Genomic DNA, 21,368 nt, shown 5'->3' with positions numbered 1-21,368 from the left:
AAAAATAGGTGGCTAATAATGAAGGGCCATTCTCTCCTTCTGTGTGTCGCAAAATTATTTCACATAAAAGTGTATTGTCATGCACACTCATTTACTCAGACTCACATGGCTTAATTGATTTTGGAAACCAAAGCTGTAACACATCACCACTGGAGGGAGACATCATTCTTTTAAAAAGCTGTAAAACTTCTGCTGCCATAAATGCACTTCAGTAAGAAAGGGTGAAAAAACAATCTCGAGAAATATAGCTGCTGAATTTGATCCAGGCTGGACACAGTAAATCATGGGTTCTAATAACAATAATAATACAGCATGAATGAAACAGCGCCAGATTAACAGAGATACTTAATGTTTCCACTCTGATCAATACCCCTCAAGTGAATCTTATCCAGGTGTCTGAACTTAGCCCAGGTTAAACCCACCACCCATATCTGTATATTCTCTTCCCTTCTTCCTCACTCCCTCCCATCACTCACAAGCTGTGCTTGCACAAACCCATTTGTGATGTTAAAGTCTCAGGTTGATATTTCCTAACCCTTTATCTGACTGTGACCTTAAGTGTGACCAAAAAACGCTCCTCTACATGACATTATTTTAGTTTTCACTTAACCCCTAGTGGCTTAGTGTCCCGTTTTACGATCATTCAATTACCCCTACTGCTGGTGAAAAACCTCAGTGAGAAAATAATTCTTTAGTGCAACTCAAGGTCACCAGCTGCAGGAGGACAGGGAACCATCAGACAACCTCCAAGTCATACTACTCAGACACTGTTGGACAACTGACAACTGTATGTATGTACTTCAGAGAGAGGCACAGGGCACTACACCTCGGCTCTAAAAACTAAAAGCTTCTGCTAGTAGAACAAAAGAAACAGTTCTGCTAGTAAAAAAAACCAAACAAAAAAACCCAAACAATAAAAAATAGAGTAATTCTACCTGATGTCATGTGGCACGTTCCCAAAGAGGATAATGTCGCACTCGTCCCAGTAGACTCATCCTGTTGTGTTGTTGCACATGTGCCCACAGATGTGTGTTTGCACATGCACAACACGTTCACACATTCTGCTTAAGTTACAAAATAGCATCTCAGCAAGATAAAGCATGTGATAAGAGAGAAATTCCTGTGTGAGGGACTCTCACATTTCAAGTAACAATGAAGAGCCCATGGAAACTTTCAGCTCAGCTGACTGTGGTTTCTGTTTTGAACTTTGTTAATGATACATGCTACCACCTGCTAGCTGCCTCCTCACTCTTGAATTAGGCTAATTATAAAATTAATACAGAAAACAAAGCTTTTTTGAAAAAATAGATTCTCATCACCTCCCCACGCAACTGCATCTCACACCTACAGCTGCAGCCAAACATGGGTTTCCTGTTGTACTCACTGAATGGGGCAATTTCAGAACAAATATAGTTCAAACACTTACAAATCTCTAGAGTGAAATCCTAGCTGTGCTGATAATCAGAGCTTCACCACAGATTTTGATATTTTTTTTGAGACAGTTTTTAAGTTGGTTTTGGTTCTCAATGAGCCTTGTTTATGGAAAGGAGATGATTAATGCAATCTTACAGCATGTGCCATCCTTTGGCTGTTTGCTGACCCGTGTGTCAACTTCCATAAACCACCATATACCTTCTGACAGCAGTCATATGGTCTTCCCTGATGTTTTAGATGTGTTGGCTGAAGTTTGCAAGATCCAACTTGTGAACAGTGATCTAAGACATTAGAAAAGAGCTAAAAACAAGCAGGAAAAAAAACATCATTACCATCATCTCAATTAATTTTATTGCAAGACAAAAACTCATCCCGAAACCAGCAGATTGTCTTAGTGTAAGCATATGCGTATGCCCATTCTGCTTGCTCTTTCATTATACCTTCCAATGGGTTTAGTTACAGCAATGGTTCTGGTCAGTGCTGAGAATTTGTAAGATGTCATCCTGGAGATCTCATTTTCAGACGTGCTCAGTATCCATGATTCTCATGGATTTCTCTAGGACTCTACCGGCAGGACTTCACACACTGGTGGAGTCCAATTATTACAAGGGCTCCACACACTGTTTTATAGTGGACAAGGTCATGGTTTAGTTGCTGCAAGAGCCTACTGTTCTGACTATCATAATAGAAATAGCAAGAGCTAAAAAGAAGAGAAATTCAAATATGTACCCCTACTGCACAGTGCAGTTCAATCTCCCTGAGGCATACAAAGTAAATAGTAGTAATAAAATGTGATAGGAAAATCAATTGGAACAAATGAAGCACTGTCTGTGTTGTATTCCAGCTTCTGTGTCCCATTGTTACTGCTTTGATTAATAAACAGCAATCTGATAATGAGCGAATCAGTTCAGCACCAGGATACGGTGAAGTAAGTGCCGCAGACATGCTACAATGACAAAGCTAAATCTCACCAGCAGAAGGTTCTCTTTGGAAAACTGCTTCAGGAGGCAACTCACAGAAAAACCATTACTACAGCAGGGTAGGCAGTGCTTGGAGGGCAGAGCTGTTTGGGAGAGAAGCTGTTGTAAGCCACTAGATTTCATGTTATATTCATAAATGTGTACTTAGAACCAGGCATCTTTTTCTTCACATTCACTTAATAGAAGTTTACCCCACTGGCTTTCTCTAAGGTGTAAAAATGAAGGCAACAACCAAATATCGGCTCTTAGTATTTTAACAATACAGTAATGTTACTATAAAGAAATCCAACAGAGTCAATATCCAGCTTAGTTCCTTCTGGTACATATTTAGACAGAAATGAAAGGTAATGGAATTGTGTCTGTTTATGCCAGGAATAAATCAGTTTAATTATGAGCTCTTCTTTATTTCTTATTATGTTAATGTCTTTCCTGAAGATTCTGGATGCCCCTGTGACTACGGCTAGAGATTGCCTTGTGTAGCCCTTCCCGAGCACTGTCCTGATGTGCCCCAGTGCCTTCTTAAACACTGTGTTAGGAGATATGAGCAGGGGATTGAACTTCAGCAAGTTTCAGTGCCTGTTTCTGTTTTCTTGCTATTTTGCTAATGCTTTGGTAGATGCAATTACTGCAGGATGTGCCAGAGAATCTTGTTAGCTCCCCACTTCATCTGTGAGCAAAAATTATCAGATTCACTGACATTTCAGACAGAGAGACAAGGAGGAGTGTACATAATTGATGTAAGACCACTAGTTGCAGTGAATTTAAATCAGAAAAAGGAAGCTGTTCTCCAAAGGACTGTATATACCCAGCACTTCGCATCAGGAAATGGTTCCAAGATCTGACTGTGGACCACAAGAAGGCTTTTCTATCAACTTTTGAAAAAGTAGTTAATGGGACAGAGAATAAAGGAGAAAATAGTTGCCTCTTAGCTTTCAGGTGGAATTTTTCCTCGATTGCCAAGGTGAGAAAAACAGTTACTTTCCCAATACCCTACAAAGTCAGGATGGCTGCTGTATCTGAGGGAGGGACTGGTGGAGGGGCAGCTATTGCTATTCAGACTGCTTTGTAGTAAGTAATTCTCGTGTCCTCTGAAAACAGCCCTGCATTCCAGGACTTGTACGTGCCATCCCTTCTCCACTCCATTACACTACTTCCATTTTCCTTGGTGGAAACAGCCTGGTCCTGGCTGTTTCCCATGTCTTCCTCCCTACTCCATTCTGCACAGCTCCTGATAAGCCTGGAGCTGAACTAGCTCTAGTATCCCTTCATAACCTCTAACCTGCGGGCTGCAGGTTAACCTGATGGCAGGACTGGCTGGTGCAGATACTTTGCTGTCTGGCAGTCTCGTTATTTGCCCAGGCATGATGGGGATCATACAAAAGAGCCACCTCTCCATCTTTGTCTTTCTGCGCCTGCAGTTTGGAAGAAAATCAATATTGCTGTTTGTTGCTAAATTGTCAGACAGCTTTTGATGCTAATATCTGATGAAGCAGACATGCTGTTGTAGATATTTACTCTCAAACAGGTTCTTTATCACCCACCATCTGCTTTTAAAGGGTCTTTTTTTCCCCTTTTCCCAGTGACTAATGGTGCATTTAACCCCGGAGAGCCTCTGATCTGAACATCAGAAAGTTTCTGCAGCAGAGGAACAGAAAAAAAGGAGGCGGGGGAGGGAGGGTGGATGAGCTTCCTGTTGTTCTAACTTGGCTTGCTGGTAGAGTTCTCAAATCAAACTAGAAATCTCACCGCTTAAGGCAACCGCCACTCAAATCCTTGATACAGCTGCCAGACTCGCATTATACTTTTGTTCTCAGTGTCTTGAGACCAGAGCAGTGCAGAGCCAGGGCAGGCAGTACCCAGCAGGGACTGGGGACCCAGCCCGTGGTGTTGACCTGCGCAGAGAAGCCACATCCGCTCTCTGTCCACTTGCTGTATCTGTACGAAAGTGTTAACAACACCTTTTTCATGAAAAGCAGTAGTTCTACAGGTGAAAACTATGGGGATGGGAGGCCTCCTGTCTGCTTTCGCCGGCTCAGAGACAGAGATCAAAATTTACATGAGAGTCAGGGGAAAGTCCATGAGAATGGTACAGATTCTCCGGTGTTTGGGTCCGGAATCATCCCTAACAGCTGGAGTTAGTTTGGCAGAAATATCAAGTGTGCAGCATGGCAGAATTCTGTAGTACCTGAAAGATGCAGGAGGAAAATTCGTGTCATAGGCTTTCAGCTTGGTGTTGGCTCAATCAGGTTTTCTCTTCAGCAAAGTGTCAGTCAAATTGGTTATCCCAGTTCCTCCCAGTACTGTGTGGGCAGGAGCCTTGCACAGCAGTGCTATGCCAGGAGGGGTGTCCCAGGCAATGACTGCATTGCCATCCAAGCTGACAGAAAAAAGAACCCTATTCACTCTGCTTGAACCAAAAATCACACCGGGATTTGGTCTTCAAACTTAAAAGGCACACGGCATTGGTCCTCCTTATTCTTCTACAGACAAGTCTGGGAGAGCATAAGGTTTTTCTGGAATTACAGTTTCAATTGCCACACTTGCCTTCGTCTTTTGGAGCAGTAGAGCACTGCACAGAGGAGCTCTGTGGAAGGATCTCAGGGCTACAAACCCTGAATCAGCCCATGTGTTACATGGCGCTGAGAGCAAAGAAGTCTGGAAACTGAGCAAGCACGAGAAATTGGGAAAAGAAAATAACTTATAAGGAAGGAATCACAAAGTCTTGGTGGAAATCTTGTCTTCCTTTTAATGATATATAGAACTGAACAATGCTGTACTATTTGGTTCTCAGAATTGAATGAGAGCAAGAGAGAGAGTAACTGCACCAAAGGGGAATGCATCTGATAGGGGTGTCCACAGTAGGAGCTGATGGATGCTGAATGACTTGGAGTACTTAATTCAAACAACTGCAAAATCCTGGACTGTTGCTCTCCCTGAAATCCCAGACCCCTAACTGTGTCTTGCTTTTCCAGTCTCCAGGGAATAGCATAGTAGCTGCTGCTTAAACATCTCAGCTTCGTGTGCCCGTGGAGTGTTGTAACCCGCGTGGCAGCTCCAGGGTTCACACAATCCCAACTCCTCAGAGCTGCAGTCAGTCTACCTGAATACTCTCTCTGACTTCATCCTTGCTACAGAGTTTTCAAACCTTAGCCCACGAAAATAGCTTGGCATAAAAGAATACAGAAACCTCTAACAGGTTTACAGGCACTTTTCCAGCTTTGGCAACTGTCTCCGCTTAAAGTTCATAGGCAAAAGTCTGCTTTGTGTGTGTTCCTACTCCCTTGCAAATTGTGCTGCCAGAGCTGTCTGTGCTGCAGACAGACCGATTGACAGCTTAGCCTCCAGCCAGAATTCTGATTCAAAGGAATATCAAATTCTGTGTAATAAAGTTTGCATGAATTTTTTACCTGCAACAATTCCCCTATGTCCTGAACTGCGTGATACTGACTTAAATCATACATCATTTTAGCAGCAGAGTTAAACAAAATGCAAAGCCAGATTCAGTTTGATTTTTTTTCTCATGATCATAGACATTATACTGCATCTGATAGCTATAAGCCATTACTTCCATTATTTAGTAGTATATAAACATCAAATACAAAATTTTCTTCACCAAATGGTTTGATCAAATCAACTGTTTAAATGTAGCCTTTAAAAATATTTCAACTATAAATAAAATAAAAAAAATAAAACCTAAAATGCTTTTAGGTAAAAGAAAAAGTATGTGAAAAATCAAAAAGGACTGCTTAGGTATTATTAAAATACTTTAGAATTTTTAAAACTGAAATGACAGAATGGAAACATTTCCATGGACAACGGATTTGGATCAAAACACATTTTCTAAAAGAACAATATCCCACTGAAAATTTTTCCATTTGCATTTTCTAGTGGCAAATTTTTCAATAACATTTTCCAAAGAACAGTCTACATCTGAAAATTTTTCAAGAAGCTCTTAAAGGAAAGAAGTAGTTTTCCAAGAATAGATTTTGAAAGGAGATTATTATTCCATGCTTTACACCTTTTTACAGAAAAAGCAACATAACAATTGCAGGGCAATTGCCCAGACTTTTTGTTTACTCTTCTTTTAATTTAAAATACAAATTGCTGAGAAATGCTTCCAGAATTCAATTAAAATGCTTGAGTAATTTGATTTTAAAATGCATTGGCGTAAATGCTGCTCACCTTAGGCAGACCTATAGGACTGGTATCCAGAAATGCCACTGACAAGCAGCTTGGTCTGAGCTCTGGTGTCCAAGCAAGGCATCCGGATCAAACTTGGGTCTGCAGCTTGAATTTTTCTGTTTATTAGACTTATAGAATTTCAGTGGTGCCTGCAAGTCCAACTATTGATCACAAATCTTACACCAACTGCTGCCTTGGTGCTACAAGAACACCCAAAGAATAGTCCAACACAAAACTTGTCACATCTTTACACTTTGATGAGATCAGGCTGAGATAAGAGTCTACTTTGATGCTGTTGTGATAATGTTTACAACAAACACTTAACAAGATTTCCAGTTTCCATTTTGTTTTCTTCATCATCGCTTCCAGGTTTTCAACCCTACAGTCACTACTGAAGCCCAAATGGGCATTTGTACATTTGCTGAGGATCGCAGGTTTGTATATATTAAATATATGTTTGAGGAGGGAGGTGGTTGGTAGCTTAAAGTAATACCTCACAACCGAGACTTAGCAGAATGAAAAATACTGCAAAGATCTACAGCCCAAGTTCCAAGTTTGCACTTCAAATCTGCCAGCTCAGGACTTGGAATCCACACTGAATCCAACACTCTGACATTTAGGAAAATTCATGGCCTCTTTTCAAGCCCATAGATTTGAATATATTTCCAAAGATGCAGAGGTGAATTTCTTCCAGTTTAGATGGGCAGCCTTTGGATCTAGAGCAGAAGCTCCTCCTCAGCTTGTGTAAATTACAAAAGCCCCTTTGCTCTGTCACAGTTCTGGGAATGTGTTCCAACTATAGATTTGCTCTGAGGTCACACGCAGAAATCAAGGGGAGGGGGATATAGTTTTCAGTACCTCTTCGCTGAGTTAGAGAGACATGAGGGTTGTGCAGCTACAGCACAGAGCTCTGTCACGGGGAACCTCACTTAAGAGAGTCTGGTTGTTCTACATCATGAGTACACAATCACAATGCCTTACAGTATCCGCAGAGTGGGAATTTACAGGAGATGTACCCAGATAACAAAAAGTAAAGTCTGATCCATGTATTCACTCCTCTCTGTTTCACAGAAATAATTACATCTCTTGTTGTTCTCTGCCTCAGTCTCTTGTTCCAATTTTCCCATAAGGTGCTTTACCTCTTCTAAATTACAGATCAAAAAGCTAAATGCTAAAGGCCAGGCTAATTCTCTAGTTTCTTTCGATAGTCCGTGAAAAACCCCAGCCAGTTCAGAGGACCATTCATCTCACCCTTAGATAGCCATCTACAGTAAGTTAGACAAATGGCTCTTTGGAGGTGCATCTCCATTCATAGTAAAAGGAACTTCCTTTAGACTTTGGCATATACCTTTCCTATGTCTAAAGTTAAGTGAGATAAATCACATCCACAGCTGTTGTCTCTGTATAGAGGGCTCAGAAATAAAGATGTGGTGAGAGAAGATCACTGCACAAACAACCATGGCAGCCTGAGATACTTCATCTGCTTCGCCCCACTAGCCATCTGTTCCGGCCGTTCTGCCAGATGTTACTGATCCCTGTGGCACAGCCAGCGGGACACGGACATCCTCTGAGCTCTGTCTGGTGAGCAGTCAGCTGGTGGCTCCTAAAGGGATCTGATGCTGACCGGGCTGAACTTTTTGCTGAAGCAGCTGAGAAATGTTCCAACAGTCCTTCCCATTGCTCAGCTGCGCCCTGAGAAACTATCACAAGAGGAGCAGGAACAAACCACAAGCAGCTGTTACGCAGGGCTGCGTTATCAGAACATAAGAAATGAATGCAAAATTCTCCTGGAAGGCTGAGCTTCTCCAACTGATACTTTCTTACTTCTGTATAAGAAATCATCCAATTTGTTCTATATATACCCCAACCGGTTGTTATTCTGTGCCGTGGAGGGAGCTGCAAATTCTGTATGCAGCCTGTACTTTGTAAAGAGAGGGCAAAAGAGTAGTATCCTTCTGCTTACGCAGCCCAAACAGATGGCATTGGGCAGGTAAAGAGCTCTTCTCTGAGAGATGCTAATATGAACAATCTTTAAAAGAGTAATAATTTGAGAAACACAGCAGCAGCAAGTTAGATGGAAAGCAATGTAAATGACTTCTAGAAGACACCGTTAGTTATAAAATGATGTGCATAAAAGAGAAGAGCAGAAAAGCACAATCACACAAGCCAAAGTGACCCAATCTAACTGAGAGAGGCCAAAAACATCAAAAGCTCATTGCAAAGACAATCTAGCAGCTAATCTAGAGAGGGCAACCAGGCCAGATGTGTTGCTTAGATTCTGTTTGTCTTTTTATTGCCAGCTGCTGCACGCCAGAAGGAAGCACCAAGATGGGGGACTTTGGATGAATACAGAAGCAAAGGTAAATTTGTTATTAAATGCATCTTCAAAGCGAGGAATATGGCAAGGAATGAAGGACCCAAGGGTAATGGGATGTACAACCCTTCATTTGTAGGTCAATTTTTATTGCATTTCAGATCAGCAATTGTGCAAGCCATTATTATCTGGTCAGTTTTATTGAATCAATTTGGCACTCTCAAGACAGTGTCTAACGTATAGAGGAAAAAATTAAAAGACTCAAGAGATTTAGGAGTCTAAGTCCCACTCATTATTAGCGGAACTTAAACTCTCTGAGGAGTTAAGTGCTTTTGAAAACGGGATGTGGTCTTCTAAGTCATGTAGACATATTTCAAAATATTATCCTACTTGGCCACAGCACAGTGTGACGCTTGCTGGTCGCTTGCTGTCAATCACGGTAGAGTGGTCAAGGACTGAGTGGTTCACAGTGATTACTGGCTTATGAAATTCTTCTTTGCTTCTTCTCAGAACAGTCCCTCCTGTTGAGAGCAGGCATGCTGGCAGGCAATGGTGTTGTAGAGAAATACAGACTTCGGTGGAGAAACAGAGAAACCTGTTGTCTGTAGAAGGCACCATGGTATTTTCCATGAGTAAGAAATGTTAAAAACTGAGAGACGTACAAATGAACACGATGCTGACAGGGATAAATGAAATGAAACATTCGCAGATCTAGAAAGATCTGATGTGCCACTGGGACTGAAGACTCTATTTACCTGTAAGTGCTAGTACTACAAAGGAAACCTGCAAAATGGTCGAATAGAACTGGGGTATAAAAAAGAATTGTAATGTTAATTAATGCTAGGAATAACAGCTAGTTTCTTCTCTTCCGATTGAAACGGTTATGGAAAAACAGGGCTACAGAGCTGTTATGGCCATCAGCGGTAGTGTGGCTGTTGATACTAACCAGCCTTCATCTTCCTTAACTGAGTATGTTCAGAATCCCACCTCAGTCTGTGTGTGTGTGGCACATCTCAATTCCATATCTGTTAGCCCAGTTCTCATGCTTTATTCCTATTAGATTCCACTCACCTGTTCTCATCAGACATTTTCAATGAGCCAAATGCGATCCGTATTTTTAACATAATAAATTACCCCAAGCTCCCTCTCAAGACTTTTGTCCTTCTCATATGTTAAACAGCTGCTGTCCCTTAAGAGATGCCAGTGGATGAGAAGTTGTGGTGGTGGCTGTGGTCTGACCCACAGCCCAGATCCCCAGCATCTGAGAGACTGGCTGTGCAAACACAACTCCAGTTCCACTCCATACATACGTTTGGCCAACAGGAAGTCCCCAGCCAGCAAGGGTGAACAGGATTGAGTGCCGGGCACCTTATCAGAGAATTCTGCAAGCCCCTGCTCCACCTGGGTATGTCCTTTTGTCACCAAAGAGCTCCGTATTACTTATTGTTTTTTTATAGCTGATCTTCATCTATCCAGATGGTTTTACGCTGCTCTTCTGCAATCCTGTCTTTTATTGTCCGGATAAGATCTTCAATACTGCTCCATGCATCTGCCTCTACAGAGGCATAAAGACATGGAAGTGCTTCCAGTTCTTTTTCCTTCAGACGGCACATACGTAAAAACTCATCTTCAGTCTCCGGCTTTGGCAACAGTTTCCTGTATCAAATGAGCAGACCGAAAATAAATGTCTTATGTTTTAAGTTAATCCTGTAGTCTCAGCTGCCCCATCAAAAATTTATTTTCTACTGACTATATACAAGCAATAAAAGCAGTGGAAAATACAGTGACTCCAGGTCTATCCTCCCCCTACATCCCTGCTGCCTCTAAGGCAAAATATTTGCTATAGGGAAACAATTTAAAAGGATTGAATGTGGGGAGAGTGCAAATGTTTACGACCTTTCCTCTTCCAGCTAGCATTACCTTAAGAAATGCTGTGGGAGTGCTGAGCGTGGAAAAAACGACATATTCTTCAGTCTCAACTCCCACAATGTTCATTGCTATCAGTGACAGTGAAAGAGTGCTAGATTTGGGGAATTCCTTCTTTCCCCGGTTTTAAGATTTCAGGTAGGAGTCATGGGAAGAAATAGCGCACATAGAAGCACCAGATGAAGAGAGAAGAGGTTCTTTATTTCTGTCAGTGAGAACAGTGTTGGACTCGAAAATTATTCACTGAATAAGACCCAATATCAAATATGCAAAAGATTTTGATACGTTACCTGAACCTCTTGATGTTTTTCTCTGACACTCTGATAAAGAGAACAATAGGATATATCTTGGCTTTGATTAAATCCTTTGTGCAGCTTATTCCAGCTTCCAGGAGACAATGCTTGTTCTAAAAACAAAGTCATAACACATTCACAAAGGCACATTCACTGCTGTGGAATCTTGAGCTAAAGACATCCACACCGTATAGGGTCAGCTGAAAACCTCTCCCTTTCCCATTGTATTAATTTAAAACCTTTTAATCAAATATACATTCAAAGTCCAAACTCCTCCTACTGCCTTAAAACTAGTCAGTCAAATAAAAGCTGAGCTTAGTAGCTTTCTGAAAAGGCTTAAAATAGAAACGGATTGATCTAAAGATGAAAAGTATGATAAAATACCAGCTTTACATGTATATACAAACACATATACGTGCTCTTTGTTCAGAGAGAACATCTACAGCAACTACTTGTGAGAGAAAAAACCAACACTTTAATTCTCCTTTTTTTTCCATGCTGTGCATGAAATCTACTTTACTTGATATGAGATCTGTGTCTTTGACATTGTTATCTTTGTACTGTACACCCCTGTGTCTGAGTTTCAGGCTATCCTTTCTTTTCTCTAGGTCCTTGTATCTCTCACTCTCTCGCACATTCATATATACTTATGATGTGACACGGAACTGAATAAGGGATGGAGCATAGAAAATGAAAGGATATTTTGCTGCATCGATATGGGTCATCACGGGGAATGAGCAAGAATATAAAAGGATATGGCTCAGGATGATAAAGAAAAGGCAAAGCAAGAGCACAAATAAAAGCTGTTTGGGAGAATAAATATAAATCTGAGATTGAAAGTGCACAAGAGAGAGAACATGCAACTATAAATTGGTCAGTCTTATTCAGGAAGAAACAGACACTGCAGACAGATTCACAGATAGCCCGTGGAAGGGATGCAGAGTATTCTAAGCACCTTGGCAGTGACAGCCTCAATGTTGGCAGGTACAATACATTCATATGTGTTTGGATTCTTTTCCCTGCTGAAGATAATAGTCTCCGCTCTTTGCTTCCTTAAGAACTCTTCCTTTGTGACAATATCTGGAAAGAGATGCACATGAGGACAAAAATCAAGATTACATCAACACCTAGAAAACTATCCAAGAGTACTTCACACAGGATGTAAGGATGGTTCGGGGGAAGAAGACGAGCAATGAATTGTCTTAACAGCTGCTTCATTTCTTCCACTGAATTCAATTAAAGCTTAATCTGATCACAGCTGAGCATCTCAGCTATATCCTGCACCAATGAGTCCTTAGGCAATTACTAAAACACTATGAAGGCATTAAATTAAAACAGTAAATACAATTCCAGTACCTAATGTTATATAGTTACATTTCAGGGATGGAGGATGCTGAGAAGTGCTAAAAAAAAAAGAAGGTCTCTTCAGAATAGACTCCTAAACCAAGGATTTAATGTTCCAACATTTGTGTTTAAAGTTTTAAAAAATTTGGCTTTGAGTGTAATGTGGGGTACTGGTCCCTTTGTGAATTGCAGCTCTACATCAAAGCTTTTGTTTTATGTTGCAAGACAGGGGATGTTTATTATAATACTTAACTTTCCAGTTTCTCTGTCTGGATAACTGTAAGACTGTGTACTACGTGGTGGGTATTCAATATTAGTGTAAAAATGAAACGTCAGCTGTGTTTAATGCTGCGTTGTATACAATCCTGCCCTACAGCAATCACAGTACTGCATATTGCTTTAACAGTAAATACTTAGCATGGATGAAAATCAGTCTTTCGAGTAGATCAAATGCACAATCTTCACAGTCTTGGATGAGATAGAAACCTAAAGTCGCTCTAGGGAAGATATTCCTCATAATAGCAAATACTAGAAACAAATTAATCAAAATTTCACATTGCCTAGATGTGCAGTATGTAAGCAGTATGCAAACAGAAAGAGCACTCGCAGCATTTCAGTCTCGAAGGGGCATCCTAGCAACCACATAGCATACACACGGATAATATTCATAGACACAGAATCTCATAACCATGTGCACTGGCTGTCTCAAAAACATTCAAATTTCTCAGATATTCTCAAAAAGCAGGATTTTCAGCTACATATCACTCTGATGTGACTTGAAGTACCTCAAGAAACTATCACATGTGCATGCCCCTACGTGTGCGCGCATATATATGTCCAGATTTCCGACACTGAGGATTAACAGTCATGGTCTTCTTTTATCCCATTACCTGGCTTGCATATGTTGAATTCCAGGGCACCTCCAGAGTTGAGAAGCTTCTGTACCAAGGTCTTGGCAAGCATGGTGGGACTGAAAAGTACGGGGCGCCTGCGCTCACAGTGGATTGGTCTCACCAAGCTATAAGGGATCAGACTGAGCCTCTTATTGATTTCACTTTCGGAATCCAAATCTGAGTAAAGAACAAGACATTTATCCTCTGGTTTCCTTTTCATCAGAGAAAAAGGAGAAATACATGAACCAGAAATAGCATGGCTAGTCATACTGGTCATCCTTTTTCTTTTGCTGGGGTCATGTGTTCTACATGACTAGTAGTATCATGTCCAACCTAGTACTAAATAATTCAAGCACCTTTTGCTTTCAAGAGATTATTTCACAGTTTAACAAGACACTTGCTTGGAGAATCTTTCTGGTTATTACCTTGACTTACTTTGACTTAAATATTTCTTAGACAAAGAGCAAGAAAGAACCTAGGAAGAGCTGCAAAACAAACAGGGAGTTTCAGTGTCCTAAACTTCCTCATGGAAGTCTAAAGCTCAAGGCACTTTTAGTAAAATCAGTGTTTTGGTCACAAATGCTGTTAATTTTTGCAGAGCGGGCCGCAGAGGGTAGCAATAGGAAAGACCTGTGATGTTTTTTCACAGCCATGCTCTTATTGTAAGTGGTCTTTATATTAGTGCTATATGTGTAAAAGCTATTATTATTTTCTATCCATACCTTCCAGTTTATCAGGCGAGGGCTTCTTTGCTTCAGATGAGGTCCGTGCCAGACCAGAGGGCCAGCCAGTGACGATGCGGACTCGCTCATTGCTATTCATACGCTTATATTTGTTTTCAGACCTACTCACAAACTGAAACAGTGAACAAAGAGATTTGACCCTCATTTCATACATTCTTTATTCTCCCATGTATTCATTACCCCACACTTGTTATCTATGAGATCTGAATTACCGATGTCTATCAAAGACAAGGCTCCATGGATCTATTGACGGAATTCTAAGGCTCTTTAAATATCATAGATCTGATCCAGGTCATTCGTTAATCCCTTTTGGGATTTCTTATTTTGTTCTCTGCTTTTAAGCAGCATCTTCTTTTTTCTTCACAGAACTCCCTGCTAACACCAGTACAAGCACCGACATGTCCACAGCAGCGTAACAGACCCACACTATTTGCACAAATATATCACAGGTTATACCCAAAATTCTGCCTCCTTTTTGCTGTACCGTAGAGTCTTAAAACCTCCCAAATGGCACATTTTTACGCTGAGAAATGCTTTCATTCCCCATCCGCCCAACTATTCCTCTATCCAAATATTAACTCCTCCTCCTGTATATTTGCTAACCTTCACAACCATCTTCCTCCACAAGACTTTTTTTATCTTTCACCCACATGGTTTCTGTCACGCTGAGACTCACAATGAAAGGACTATTTTCTGATGGAACCTCATCTCACAGAGACTTGGGGATTTGGTCTGGCCCAATGGATTTGTCCTTATGCTTCAAGCAAAACACGTTTCAGCCTCTGATAGCAGGCACGTTTGATTCATCAAGCTACATTAGCAATGGAAGGCATGCACTTCAAAATAAATATCCCACATCACAAGAGCAGTTAGAAAACACAAGCCATTCATCTTTTTCATATAGCAAATCTCTTTTGATAGGACTAAATTCCAATACAACCTCTAGACCTGCAGTGGGGTTTCTGAAGAGATTAGGATAGCCTGAGAATATCTGCTGCCAGATCCTCTATTTCCAACACTACGCTGAAGATTTGAACTTTATTACCTGTAATATTTGGCCCAAAAGAAAGCTTGCTCTGGATAGGCGAGGGCTGGATTTTGGGTCGTTCTGTGGGGGAGGCTCCTCTGGCTGCAATGTATTCTGGTAAGAAAATAACACAGGAATTTTTCTTTCCCTCCTTTTTTTTTTTGTTGTTTGCTTGTTTGTTTTAAACAACAGCATTTGAGAAACAGAACAAACAGATATTTCATATTTCTAATAGAAGAGATAGTGATTGATTCATATCTATCCCAAATACAATGTTCTAAGCAAACTGTACACATAGCACGGTCTATGCTGAGAAACATCGCTTCTGTTACTGCACTTCCACATTGTTTTCTTCACAGGAGATGGCTCTCATGGCTTATGAAAGAGGTAATTTTGGCACCAAGAAACAGCATATAAAGCTTTTGCTTTCACTAGCATCTCTGTCAGTGATCTCTGCCCCTTTGATCAGTGGGGACTGGAATACAGAAGGAATGTGTGACACTTAACCTCGATTGAAATCAAACCCAAGCACTGGCTACAGCACCTCTGCAGATGTTTGAAACATATAGGTCTTTCAAGATCTAAAATAATGTATGGTAACTAATACACCAGGAAGTTAGTTTGTAATTATGTAAAGATGGAATTATTTGGTCTAAAGAAAGAAAAATCAAATTACTTTCACTGAGGGAAAAGGAGAAATCAGCAAGGCCGTTGTGTGTGAAGACCTGATAATCCTGCTTCTCTCCATAGTTCGTAGGTTGGAAGAGACAGGTTTGTGTAACATGGGACAATGATAGCTCTGTGGATTAGATGCTTCTTCACAGAAGGAGAGAAATAATTCTGATTATTAACTCCAAGGACACAGCTTCTTCCTCATGTGGATATGAAAATGCATTAGAGGCTTACAGGCAGAGAAGAATGAAAAGGATTAAGGTAGAGACAGAACAGATAGTAGACTTCTAAAGTGTACTCCCTAATATCTGGAAGGGTTAATAATGTGCTGATGCTACGTCCACTGTCAGGGACAATATTATTTAAGACAAACTTAAGGTGCCCATCGCCTCAGACAATCAAAACCTACTTTGGGTATAAACAAGACTTTCTGTAAAACTAACATAATGAACAACAATTAGCAGTGGAGCAACCAGTGTTATAAAGACCTTGCTTGTAGACACTTACCCGGAGAGCCCGAAGGGTATTGTATGAACTTTCCGTCTCGTCTTTGCTTCCTCTGTGCATCAGCCGCTGCAGCTTCACCAAAAGAAGTTGCTGGGCTCTGAAAGAAAGGGTGGAATCACACAGATCAAGATATCTCTGAAACCACTCAGAAGAACGCTGAACTACAGTGGGTCTGTGTCTGCAGAAAAGATTAAATAGAAACAGCAGTGAAGGCTGACTGAACCACACAGTTAATGCAGGAACAAAATAATAAGCAGGACTGCAGTGCAGTTAAGGATTAATCTCCATGGCATATTTTCCTATGACACTCTTTGAGAAACCAACATTATTTTTTCAGGTACATCCGGACTCCCCTTTCTAAAACTTTATAACTCATGTTACAGTTTAACATCACCAGGTCTTATCTAAAAAATAAAGACATATACCTCTCAGGGCAGTTTAGGAGTTATTATTTCCCTGTGTAGTGCACATTATTATTATTTCCCTGCGTGGTTGTGGTCACTCAGTGTTACGCTCACCTGCTGTAGCTGGGAATGGTCCCCATTTCCATGTCCTTGTCCATGAAAGGATCAACTCTGGCACACAGCCACTCACACCTCCCCTGGTACATAGTGTCACGAATATGGACAATCTCATCGCATTTCACTGAGAGAGAACAGCAGTCCAGCTGGCTGGAGATGTTCAGGTTCAAGCGGATATAAAACGAATCCCCCGATGTGATCAGCCCTTCTTCCAGCTCTGACAGGAGTTTTCGATAACCTGCAGCAATGGAGGAAGGGGTGAAGCGTGACGGCTCCCGTTCAGACCTCAGCATTGCCGCATTCCTGGGCATCCTCTGGGAGAAGCACACAGCACAGATTTCTGGGGCTCCTCTGAGAGAGGGTCTATTCTAGAGCACCAGTTACACAACAACAAGGTTATGGCTCTTGCACCTTAAAGACACCAACAGGGCATTGATTCAAAAGTGGCTCATGCTGCTGGTATCAGAATCTGTGAGAATGTTCTCAGTATCATAGAATCACAAGGTTGGAAAGGACCCATTGGATCATCGAGTCCAACCATTCCTAACACTCCCTTAAACCATGTCCCTCAGCACCTCATCCACCCGTCCCTTAAACACCTCCAGGGAAGGCGACTCGACCCCCTCCCTGGGCAGCTGTTCCAGTATAATGATACATTTAGGTTAACTCCATTTTCAGTGCTCCACACATGACCTGTGAAACAGAGAACTTCTCAGCCAAGATGCAGACACAACTGTAGCTCTATCCTGTAAGTACAGCTTGAGTTCTGCCACCTATTTTAATGACAAGATATTCCCTTTATTATTAGTTCTAATTGGCACTCCTATAATCTATAGCATGTTTTATCTGCAGTTAAGTGGTTCTCAAAAAAAATTGCAATAGTCTTTCCTACCTTTGAAAACATCAAAGAAAATCAAAGACATCACTTCCTGTGTGATCTATGCAGCTGAAACTCTAACCAGAGGGGAAAAAAAAACCCTGCGAATTTATATATACCAGTTAAAAATGGATTTTGGAATGTAATTTTTGATCCATAACCTGAAATTATCATTACAGGCCATGAACACTAAAATTAAATTCTGTTCACCACACATGAACTCCAGCTGCTAAAGATAAGATAAAGCCACAAAGGTAATAAACAGAGCAACTCCATCAGGTAAATGCTAAATTGACTTCAGCTGGATAAAGATGAGTCAGCTCACCACACTGCATTACAGAAAGCTGTACATAAAAATAAGCTCAATGTGTTTTGTGAGTCATGTTGTTATTGGCCCACCATGTAAATTCTTCAGAGTCCTGTAGTGACAAGCATATGGGCTTTTTTTTTTGTTCTCAGTCACAAAGCTAAAAGCTGGAGCAGTTACACAGAGTCGCTATAATCAACACCAGCGGACATGCTTCAGATTTATACCAATACAAAGGAAATTCTGGTTCTGTCATTCTCATCCAGACGAGTTACTATAATAGACCTGGGGCTATATGAGATGAGAAATACTTTCAGTCTTACCTTCGTGATTTGATTTATACTGGAGTGTCACTGGACCACTGCACCTCTGAATTGTCCAGTGTACTTCTTCCTTTGTGCAAGTATCCAAGGGAACACTCTGATTTTCCCCTTTGATGCAGCCGTCCAACTAGGTATGAAAGAAATATTATTCTCCAGTAGAAGTTCAATCTCTGAGTCAATTACATAATTTTTTCTAAGTGACAATCTTTTTCTGATTAAACAATGCAGACGCTTTCCTATCAAGATGCAGATTAAATTTGAATAATTTAATTTATTTTCTCTCAAATTAGGAATGTTAGCAGTCAACAGAACTGCAACTCTTTGACAACCCCAGGCTTCCCAGTAGTAAGTAGTACAGGAATATCAGTTGTGTTTTTTCCCCTCGTTGGACATTTTAGTAGGAAAATGGTTTGGGAACATTGGCAATGGAGGGAAAACTAAGCAAAGTGTAACTTAGCAGAAGTATTGTTGAACTCTTGCTTATGTGACGCCGGGGAGAGCTATGCAGGTGTGCAGCCCTTCCCATTCATATTGAAGCTGGATCGGTTTCTGTTCATAACGTGTCCAGTCTCAGAATAGGCCACTCAAAGAATGGTTTAGGAGTCATCAAGGCAAGCTAAGTAGCACAAATATCCTTTCAGACAGGAAAGTACTGGGAAGATCAGAGAAAATTGCATTCTAGTCTTTATAAAGGGGCTGTACTACAAAGTACAGCATTAAAGAAAGCATCAGCTGCTCTCATCTCTTCCATATAGAGCTACTGTGACGCGCAGAAGCGCGTGTGTGCATGTTAGATGACCATAAAAGCTGTTCTCCCACATTTTCATAGTCAATAGCAGACATCCAACACTGTTAATTGATTATTTTATGCTCACCAGTAGGATTTGGTGTCCCTCCCGAAGGCCTGCTTTCTCTGCAAGTGATCCCGCCTTGACAGAGCTAATAAAGCTCCCTTTATCATTACCCCCAACCAGAGTGATTTCTGAATTGAGACTGTCTCCATTTAGTGTCACACGCTGGACAGTATGGCAGGAGCTTCTAATGCGACCCACAGATGTGACAGAGGGACGAAAAGGTCTGTGTTCATGAGAGAAAGTAACAGTTAGACAGTTATCTCAGCCTTTAACTGTCACTCCAGGATTAAATTGGTGCATGATAAATGAGAGATATAAAGAAGCTTTTGGTGTTATCAAGCAATCGGATCTAAGGACTCTAAAAGAAATCCTTTTCATCACTGTGTAAGTTCTGGAGAAGAGCATCTAGATAGCCTCAAGTGCTCTGACATGACTGAATGTGGACTACACGGTCACGTGTGCAATCCTGCCTCACCTAGCAACCTGCAGGAGCAACATTACAAGATCACAAGGATAAATTTAAGCCTCTAGAACATTTTGTCTGCCTTGAAGTTTTAGAAATCTTAGGGTGGTGTTGATTGGTTTACAGGATGTGAAAGGGCTCCAAAATAACATGTTATACCGTTGCCAACATAAAGAAGCAAAGACCTAGCACACTATCAGGAGATATTTGTGTCAAATAACTTGGGACATCATAGTCCTGCCATTCTATCTTCAGCAACTAATAAGAGAAATGGAAGATCTCTAGCACAGTAGCCTTTCCCCTCAGTCTCTCTCTAAGGTAGGTAAACTGGCATCACAAATACCTCTCCAGAGAGAATTTTCTAAATATGGAGTTGACATGCTCAAGCTCACAGGCATCCAGGCCTTCTGACTGATGAGAAGAAGAGGAAGAGTGCACTGAAGGAGCTCCATGCGACTGCCTGTCATGGCTGTCATCTGAAAAGAATAAAAAGAATGAAAATGGGTCCTAGATAGAGTGACAAAGATGGAAAAGGGGAAGATGAATGTTTGATTGATCCCAACCAAAACTGAAGGAGGAAATTCCTGATGCAGAGGCATGATTCTTGTCCACAAGCCATGGCAAGGAATTCCAGTCTTGCTTACTGGATCTACCAGATCCCTCTCGCAGAACAGCATGTTGGAAGTGACCTCTGGAGACTGTCTAGTCAACCCCCCTTTATTTTTTTCTATTTAAATGAAATGGCTTGTTCTTTATTTGTGCCCGTTGCCTCTTCTCCGTTCATTGCATAGCACTAAGAAGAATCTGGCTCTGTCGTTTTTACTCTTTCCCCTCTCAACTTGACGCTTTCCGCATTTTAAGGATGGAGGTCTTATCAACCCGCAAACCTCAGCTAAGTACCCTCCATCTATTCATCCAATCTAGTCCTTCTCCCACTAATCTTCTGTTTTCTTATTTCTACACTAGCTGATCCTTTGTTTTCTTGTTATAATGAACTCGACTAGATTTTTTCTCAGACTATGTGACCCATCTTATTTAGACCAGGAGTTGATTATTTGACACTCTCTGTAGCTGATCAACTAATTGCACATCTCATAGTTAAATTGTATATGTTATATCCTCTCACTTACCATCGAGCTCCAAAGCATCATATCCAAAGCTGTCATTGTCCTCTTCAACCAGGCTGGAATTAAAAACAAGGCATGAGATAATGGAAGAGAGAGAGAGAGGGAGAAAGCTGTTCACTTTCCCATTTTCAGCAGATTTCATTAAGTTCTGAAGGAGGAATGTTTTCTGTGAAAAAGAAAGATGTTGGAGGTGGTGCATTAGGCAATTGTGCAGCTGCAGGAAAATAAGTCACACATTTGTGGGCCCAGGGAAGAAATCGGAAGATGGCAGGCAGACAGTATGTGTCAGCCAGCATGGGAAGAATGGGAAGCAGGAAGAAGATTCAGAAGGAAGAGCTGCTAACAGCACTGAGGGAAGGAAGATTTTGCTGAAGACAAAGGGAAGCTGCTGACTGATGGTCTCGTTTGTGTGACTTACACCACATCTGCTTCAGCACTGAGATAAACGGTTGTAGAGTACCTGCAGCATGGCATTTTTTCCATGATAGATCAAAAATGTCACAAGCTCAGTGATGGACAGAGTGACTGTAAGGGAAGTGACTGAGGTGCAGCAGTAAAGGAGTAATTTACCTGCTTGATTT

At 41.1% G+C, this 21,368-nt stretch overlaps 1 protein-coding gene across 2 annotated transcripts in view; it reads right to left on the bottom strand.

The window, feature by feature from the left end:
- Positions 1–786: 786 nt before the first annotated feature.
- CARD11 (caspase recruitment domain family member 11) overlaps positions 787–21,368 on the bottom strand; it is a 121,642-nt gene continuing 101,060 nt past the window's right edge. For both annotated transcript variants that reach the window (XM_054080721.1, XM_009564592.2), the window contains exons 13-24: positions 20,791–20,843; positions 20,004–20,136; positions 19,219–19,420; positions 18,344–18,470; positions 16,834–17,074; positions 16,316–16,412; positions 15,155–15,250; positions 14,089–14,221; positions 13,364–13,543; positions 12,085–12,209; positions 11,127–11,242; positions 787–10,566 (exon numbers count right to left, since the gene is read on the bottom strand). In XM_054080721.1, coding sequence (XP_053936696.1) covers positions 10,362–10,566; positions 11,127–11,242; positions 12,085–12,209; positions 13,364–13,543; positions 14,089–14,221; positions 15,155–15,250; positions 16,316–16,412; positions 16,834–17,074; positions 18,344–18,470; positions 19,219–19,420; positions 20,004–20,136; positions 20,791–20,843 — 1,708 coding nt within the window. In that variant the 3' untranslated portion in view covers positions 787–10,361. The remainder of the gene's footprint in view (positions 10,567–11,126; positions 11,243–12,084; positions 12,210–13,363; positions 13,544–14,088; positions 14,222–15,154; positions 15,251–16,315; positions 16,413–16,833; positions 17,075–18,343; positions 18,471–19,218; positions 19,421–20,003; positions 20,137–20,790; positions 20,844–21,368) is intronic.

The sequence above is a fragment of the Cuculus canorus genome, chromosome 15 (assembly GCF_017976375.1).
Source record: "Cuculus canorus isolate bCucCan1 chromosome 15, bCucCan1.pri, whole genome shotgun sequence".
In the NCBI taxonomy this organism is placed as follows: Eukaryota; Metazoa; Chordata; class Aves; order Cuculiformes; family Cuculidae; genus Cuculus; species Cuculus canorus.
The sequence above is the reverse complement of the archived record's forward strand: the minus strand, read 5'-3'. Positions and strand labels throughout refer to the sequence as shown.